The 7,916-nt window shown below is 52.6% G+C and overlaps 2 protein-coding genes across 5 annotated transcripts in view; one reads left to right on the top strand and one right to left on the bottom strand.

Annotated features, from left to right (window-relative positions):
• Nprl3 (NPR3 like, GATOR1 complex subunit) overlaps window positions 1-477 on the top strand; it is a 40,047-nt gene extending 39,570 nt beyond the window's left edge. For all 4 annotated transcript variants that reach the window (XM_036196883.1, XM_036196887.1, XM_036196886.1 and 1 more), the window contains one exon: window positions 108-477. In XM_036196883.1, coding sequence (XP_036052776.1) covers window positions 108-273 — 166 coding nt within the window. In that variant the 3' untranslated portion in view covers window positions 274-477. The remainder of the gene's footprint in view (window positions 1-107) is intronic.
• A 550-nt stretch (window positions 478-1,027) lies between these two features.
• Window positions 1,028-7,511, bottom strand: Mpg (N-methylpurine DNA glycosylase). The gene is made up of 4 exons (XM_036198185.1): window positions 7,270-7,511; window positions 6,028-6,228; window positions 3,833-4,037; window positions 1,028-1,468 (listed from the first exon to the last, which is right to left on the bottom strand). The coding sequence occupies exons 1-4, from the start codon at window positions 7,453-7,455 to the stop codon at window positions 1,080-1,082; spliced, it is 981 nt and encodes a 326-aa protein (XP_036054078.1). The 5' UTR covers window positions 7,456-7,511; the 3' UTR covers window positions 1,028-1,079.
• Window positions 7,512-7,916: the final 405 nt, after the last annotated feature.

A 7,916-nucleotide genomic window follows, 5' to 3' on the forward strand; every position in this document is an offset into this window, starting at 1 on the left:
GCCCTTTACAAGCTTGCAGGCAGCTTACAGGTCTACCCACCAAGGGCTGTTGGAGTCCTTAGTAGCACTGGCCTTCTGCTAGGCTCATGCCACTCTCTGTCCTCCAGGCTCCTTCACTACTTCCGTGGCCGTCACCATCTGGAGGAGATCATGTACAACGAGAACACACGGCGTTCCCAGCTGCTCACACTCTTTGACAAGTTCCGCAGTGTGCTGGTGGTGACCACCCATGAGGACCCCGTCATTGCTGTCTTCCAGGCCCTGCTCACATGAGCCCAGGCAGTGTGCCCAGTGTGAATGAGAACTAGTCTACCCCTGACCCAGAACTCCTGGCTGGTCTGAGGAGGAGGGCAGCCCCAGCCTAGCAGAACTGGTTCTTGTCCCAGCTGTCCGTCTGGTCAGAAGTAGCTATGGGGCAACCATTGCTGGACTTTTTATTTTTGAGACAAAGACTTATGTAGCCCAGATCTCATACTTGCTATATAGCCAAGGGTGACTGAAGTCCTGATCTTCCTGCCTCCGTTCCTGTGTGCTAGGATTACAGACATGTGTCACCAATGTTACTTTAAGAAATACATGTATATTTATTTTCATTTATAGTTTTGTGTGTGTGGGTACCCTCAGAGGTCAGAAAAAAGCATACTCTGGAGCTAGAGTTACAGAGGTGGTGAGCTGCTGGGTGTGGTGCTGGAAACAGAACTCTAGAAGAGCAGGAAGCACTTGTAACTATTGCCATCTCTCCAGCCTCACCAGCCTTATTGTTCAATCTGGTCCTTACAGTGTCTTAACATTGCTGAGCTGGAGAAAGTTTTCCAGATGCGTCTCTAAAGTCCAGACCTTCACACACACAGGTTGTGTCTTTCTGATCCCTTTCCCAACCCTTATGCAGCTACCCTGGAGTGTCCTAGGTGTGTGTACCCATACACTGATGATCCTCCTCTCCAGTGCGAGACATACTAGGTACCCAGGTTTCCTGACCTGGATGAAGAGTTGACTTCATGCACACAAATTCAGGCTGACACTTGGACAGTTCCCCACAAACAAGATATTTATTCTACTTTTAAACAATAAAAAGCCTGTCAGGCTGTTTGCTGAGGCTGACACATCTGTTCAGCCACTCTGTCTACCACACTGACCCATGGGCTGCCCTGGACATAGAAGCGCAGGGGCTTCTGGGTCCACTCCCCTGCATGACCAATGCCTATACGAGCTGCTGCCACCACAGCTGGGCTCTTGGAGTCTACAGGGCCATGTTCCAGCCACACAGCCTCATCTTGGGCCAGGTCTCGCTGGTCAAAGCTCTTATCAATGGCCAGGGCCTGGCACAGCTTGGAGGGACCACTACAGAGCTCACGGTCCTTGAGGGTACGGCCAACAGGGCTTTTCCGGTGGGTGTTGCGAAACTGCCGCATGGTCTCCAGGCCCTCCAGGGGCTCTAATGCTCTCAACAGGACACAAGCCCCAGCCCCTGTGGGACAGACAGACAGCCTGGAAGTAAACTTCAGACCTCCTGCCATACCCAGTGTTACAGGGGTGCCTGTTGTCTTCCTGCACGAGTATACTGGTATCCACTGCATCCAGACCCCTTTGCACCCCCTTCCCTGTAGCATCGACTAGGTTGTTGTACCTTCCCTGAGTACCTTGGGAAGCCTCTACCAGGCAAAACTGACAATGAGATTCCACCATTGCTCTCCAAAGCCAGAACTATGATCAGCTAGTGTGGGTGAGTCTATGGCATCCTTTCTGTACCTTCCCCTAGTCTTGACTGGTAGTGGCTAAGAGGATGGCATAGGAAGCCCCAGAGAGCCAGCACCTCTGGGGTAGAAGGAATGCCACTCTACTGGAAAATAGTAAGTCTCAGACCTAATCCAAGTATGATACAGGTCAAGGGAGCATGAAAGGTCCAGTCTCTTGAATCCCTCCTCCCATGCTGTACTTAGCTCATCACCTGGGACTTCCTCTGCCATTTCAGGGAGAAGCAGGACACATGATCCCTACTCTCAGCTCCCAGGACCACCTTATCATCCCCTACCATCCTGGCTCCCTCTCATCTTCATGCAAACACCTTTGATCTCCATGTCCTTGCCCAACTCTGCTACACCTCTGCTTTAACTTAGCATCCTGACCTGCTCTACTTGGCCCTGCAAGCCTCCTCCTCCTCCCAAACCTTCAGTGCTCACACTTGAGTGCCAGTGATAGCCAGGTCTTCCGCCACTACTCAGCATGGATGACCCTCACCAGGACCATGGGCACCCTTGTGGGAATTTGCCCCCAACTTGGATGTTCTTGGGGGGTTTGGTTACATTTTCATCCTTGCCTCTGCCTTGCTCACCATGCCCTAGGAACCTGAGCGTTTTCTCCCTCAGAGACTGCAGCACCAACCATCTCTGACTCTTTCCTTAGTTCAGCCACACTAGCGGAGGTAGTTCTCTCCAAGAAGGCTTTGTTCTCTCTTTCTCTCCCTCTCTCCCTCCCTCCCTTTCTCTCTCTCTCCCCCCCTTTCTCCCCCTCCCCAATTAAAAAAAAAAAAAGGCCGGGTGGTGGCGGCGGCGGCGGCACACGCCTTTAATCCCAGCACTTGGGAGTCTGGGCAGGCAGATCTCTGTGAGTTCAAGGCCAGCCTGGTCTACAGAGCGAGTTCCAGGACAGGCACCAAAACTACACAGAGAAACCCTGTCTCGAAAAACCAAAAAAAAAAAAAAAAAAAAAAAAAGAAGTAGTGTATTGGTGTTTTGCTGTATGTATGTCTATGCCACTTGTGTGCCTGGTGCTGACAGAGGCCAGAAGAGGGCACTGGATCTCTTGGAACTGGAGTTATAGATATGGTTGTGAACTGCCATGTGGGGGCTGGGAATTGAACCCAGGTCTTTTGCAAGAGCAGCCACTGCTCTTTACCACTGAACTGCCTCTCCAGCCTCCTCTTGTGATCTTTTGATGTCTAATCTGCCATAGTATCAGCTTTGTGGTAGGCACAGAGCCAGTCACCTCCAGCTCCCATGGCTCCTGCACTGGACACCTTCAACTTTCTGCTATGGACCACTACAACTCCCTGCATCACAAGTGCTTGTCCAACAAACCAAGACCCTTTGGTCACTTTGGGCAAGCAGAGGGGTGCTAAGCACATAGATGTTGAGATATGTCAACCATGTCCTAGCCAGTGGTAGCTTTGGCAGGATGGTACTGTTCTTCAGGCTCAGAGCACTGAGAACACAAGGCTACACGTTTGTCATGACAGAGCTGGACCCCAGGGGAGAGACAGTTTGTCTCAGAAGCACTGCACCAACATCCCTCCATAAATGCTTTCTTGGGCCAGAAGGTCCTATGTTGTTATTGCCGGGTTTCTTGCAGCATACCTGCCTTTACCTGCTAGATGCTAGCCAGTCACGGTAACTAAATATGTCACCAAACATTGCCTGATGTCCCCTAAGGGGACAGAAATGCTCCTGGGTAAGAATAACTGAGCCAGATCCCCTAATAGGACTTTGGCAAGGCTCCTGTAAGAGCCCAGCTCACCCCCCAAACCACTAGTCTCTTGATTTCCACTTCCCTACCCCCTAGCCCACTCCAACTCTAACCCAGAATCAAAACACCATTCTGAGCTATGGCCACAGAACCTGACTGCTTTGCATTCAGGTTGGCCTATAGCCTCTGTTCTGTGGAGTCTCAGGTGCTTTAGCCATGCTTGTCATGTCAAGAACAGCCAAAGCTCCTGGAATCCCAACTTAGCCCCTGGCAATGGCACCTCCCTGCTCAAATGCCTGTCTACCTCAGTCTTCCAGGGGGTCTGGCCAGCTGCTAGCCTGTCTGCTTCCCCAAGCCCAGCACCACTAACCTTGACTGGAGACATTCAAGCAGAAGTACATGCCATAGATGAGGTACACATACAGGGTCCCAGGTTTCATGAACATGCCTCGGTTGCGGGGAGTCTGCCGGCCACCCCTTGAGTGAGCAGCTTCATCTTCTGGCCCCAAGTATGCCTCAGTCTCCACAATGCGCCCTCGGAGTTCTGTTCCATCAGCAAGTCGCCGGACAAGTACCTGTGGCAGTGAGTCTGTTTAGACAGTAGGGATGGGGGTCCACCCACCTAGGCAGTCCCCACCTAGACCTGCTATCTCAAGCTCAGGATGTATCAGGAACCCAGGCCCAGCCAGACCAAGCTACCTGGCTCCTCCATTCTGCCTCTTCTTTCGGTCTGCTCAGAGCTTGAATGCTGCTGTTAAGGTCACCAGCCCTTCTTGACAAACTATAGTTGTTGTTCACTAAGGGTTCTGACCACAGCTCAAGATTCACTTGGATTCACTCTGCAGGTTGGCCTCAAAGTCCCCTCAGTGGTGTTCTCTGCTTTCCCACATCCTTTCCCAGAGTTCCCTTGAGAGTCTTAAATGTTCAGTGGCCCCAAGGGGTCCCTACACAGCTTCCTGGGATAGTCCAGATTCTATGGTGTGCTTACTAAGCTAGGCTAGCCATAAAGGATTTCCATGCTCAGATTGTGCCCACTAGTGCTACTGAGAAACAGAGCTAGCAGGGCCAGCTCATGCAGTGCCTAGCCTGGTCCATGGTCCTAAGAATGTCCATCCAGCAGTCTTAACCAGGGCTCAAGGATTTCAGGATCCAGCCATGTCCCTCACATCTTTAGGTTAGGGGGTTATTTGGTCAGAGGGCACCTTCATCTCAGTTCAGGTAGACCCATGATGCCCCAGGTTGATGTAATAGGCAGGGAGAAGGAAAAGAGGGGCCAGTGCTTGCCATGGAAGCCTGGAAATCCTTTCAGGAACCCAGTACACTGAAGACAGGGATGAACGTTTTGGGAAGAGAAAATGGTCAGGGAGTATTTTACCTTTACCAACTATTCTCACATTCTCCCGTGTCTCCAAGGGGCACACTGGGAACCCCAATTGAGCTGGAGGGAGCTCCTAGGACTTTCCTGGTGGAGGGCCTGGGAAGGCAACATGATCTTCAGTCCAGAGTAGCCTGCTGTCCTGGCAGCTCACTGCAGCAGTGAACCTTTTTGAGCGTGTGACCCATACCTGGGGTTTTCTTCACCAAAGGGATACATAGGCTAAAAATACCCCTTCCCCTGCCAGACATCATCTTGTCTACCAATGTGGGCTCAAGCAGGCATGACAGGGAGCCAGTTGACATGCCCAGGATTCTGAATAGAGGCAGATGTATGGTGGTGGTGGGGGCCCATCCTTGGGTCCAGACCTAAACCTGAGATGAATCTGTGCCATGTTGTTATGTCATATTATAGATGTCGATTACTATGGTGCTTTTAGAAGGTACACAGATCCTTGCAGCTTAAAACATCCTGACAACAGAATTAAGCCCCTTCTCCAGTTGGTCAGGGTCTGGTCCTGTTAACATGTAACTCTTAGTATTAGTTCTTCTATTAGAGAAACTGGCTGTCCTTGGCCATGCTACCCTAAAGGGAAGCTTGTTAAAAGTAAAAGGTCAGGCCTAAGCTCTGGCACCTAGGATGTGCATCTGGAAGGTGACAGGACACACCAGGCTGGGCCTGGGGTAATCCCCACTTCCCACTTCAAGCATGCCTGGTACAGCCCAGATCCTGGACCTATACTGAGCCATGCAGCAAGAAGACCAGCTCTTTCAAGTGATTCAGATACTGGCAGCCTAATGGTATCCCTGGCCCCGTAAGGGAAAAAGATAGGCAAAAGCGGTCCCTCACAGATGCTGGGGCCTATACCGTCCATAGTCCCTGTAAACAACCTGTCCTAAAGGGGAGTTTAGACAGAACAGTCCCTATTTCCCTGATGGGTAAGGCTAACAACAACATACCTATTGTTACTGTCAAAGCAGGACAGTTGCCAGTGGGCCTGCTACTCCCACCGAGGAACACCGCTATCAATATTCTCATTCTTTGCAGTGATCCTAGACAATAGCCAAACCAGCTGGGGCCAGTGTGGACAAAGCAGCTACCTATGTGTGCACAAGGAAGGCTGAATTAGAGACGTGAACAAGTAGTGACCGGCCTAGGGCTCCTGGAACCCGCACCTGCATTTATATTACCTGTCCCAGAAATGCACGGGCCAGGGTGACTGCTGGCTGGTCAAAAAACTCTGGTCCCAGCCGGGCAGGGTGGTCCTCTGGGCTGGAGAAGTAGATGCTCCGCTGCAGGCCCAGGGTTGAGGGTGGCCTCTCTTTAGGGTTCTGCTGCTGCTGCTGTGATTCTGCCAGTCGCTGCTTTTTTTGCCCAATCTTTCGGGAAAGCTGTAACAGGAAAAATACAAAAGCAAGTGTGCCTGCCTGAGTTTCTTTATCTGGAAAGTGGGGTGCCCATTGTGTGGGTCATTCCAAGGCATAAACAGAACACTACAGCAAATACAGCCTCAGGGGCCTTGGGACATGGTGTGGGTAATGACAGGCTGTTAGCAGTGCCAGGGTGGGTGGGCATTCTCTGCCCACAGCTGCTGTACATAGAAGAAACTAGAGTCAGGGGCAGAGGGAGAAGGTGGGTGCCTGAGTTTGATACAAAAAGGCGGGCATTTTCTGATTTCCATACATTATACCATCTTCAAGGAAACTTGTTTCTGGAACCTGGCTCTTTGTTCCTAATCCTGGCCAGAAAGTCGCAGAGAAACAGACAGAGTTTGTCTTGTCATTGTCCAAAAGATAGCTCAAGAGGCTCCCTCAATGCTGACCAGAAGACCTGACACACAAGCGGGTGCACATGGGGATGACCACACGCCTGGTCCCATTGTAAGTGCTCAGGGTATAATCCTGCTGGCCCCCAACTGACCTGCCTGTTTGGATATGAGAGTAACTAGGAACTGGGATAAAAAGTCAATGAGTCAGTAAGACACAGCAGGCCTTAGTCTACCAAAAGCCGGGTAAACAAAGTAGGGACATCTAACTCCATCCTTCAGAAGGGGATGAAAGGGACAACCGGGCAGTGACCCCGGGGTCAGGGCCAAGACCTGCTCTCAGCCCAAGCTGGGCTTCAGCTATGACCACGGCTCCGTGGCTGGTTAAAGAGCCATTACTTTTCTTTAAACAAGGTCCCATGTAGTCAACGTTGGCCTTGAACTCCTGATCCTCCTGCTTCCATCCACTTCCCAAGCATTGGAAATACAGGCGTGCGCCACCACGCCCGGGTAAGACCCATTATTTTTATCTGCTGTGCTGACGTCCAGGTTGCATCGAGGCTGCCAGGCTGCCGGGAATGGATGCTGACGTGACCGTCTCTGCAGCCCGACCCACTGTGCCAGCTCGCCGTGGGCTCAGACTCCGGGACGCTGCGCCCCCTCTCACCGGCGCTGGCATCTGGCCGGCCTCACGACATCCGGTCACTCGGGATCCTGCTCTGGCATTCCCCGGGCGGCGTGCTCGTCCAGGAAATAGAAGCTGGTCGGTGTCGGGAGGCAGGGTCACGGACACCGGTTTTCGAGCGCCTCTGCCCAAGCGCGCACTCAGAACGGCCCGGCCGCGGTCGCGCATCGAGCCGCCTACAGAAAGCACCCGGCCGCCGGAAGCGCGGGGAAGGTGGGGACAGGAGCCTGCGCTTGCGCAGAAGCCCCACAGCTCGGGGGTGGGGCGAATGTGCGAAGAGGCGGAGCGAGGAGCCTAGGGGAGGGGCGAGGCGAGTTTAGGAACTTTCTTTACCTTCACCACGCCGCCAGGAACTCGGTTCCCCAGTCCGGTTCTATCCCAGTGGCCCGACTGCCGTCAATCCCGCCCCCGAACCTGGACTGAATTTTCGAGGGTCCCAGGCTGGAAAGCCTAGCTTTGGGACGGGCTTGGTCACAGCGGGTGCTGTTGGTGCTGTGGAGAACAAACACCAGGTCTTGGAACCTCAGACCGAACTCTGATCCTGGAACTCTCCTTCTCCAACCTTATGGGGAGGTGGGAGGGGGGGAGGGTTGGAACTGAACGGAAATGGATGCCTGCCTCATCTGGAG

Source organism: Onychomys torridus, chromosome 8 (assembly GCF_903995425.1).
Source record: "Onychomys torridus chromosome 8, mOncTor1.1, whole genome shotgun sequence".
Classification (NCBI taxonomy): Eukaryota; Metazoa; Chordata; class Mammalia; order Rodentia; family Cricetidae; genus Onychomys; species Onychomys torridus.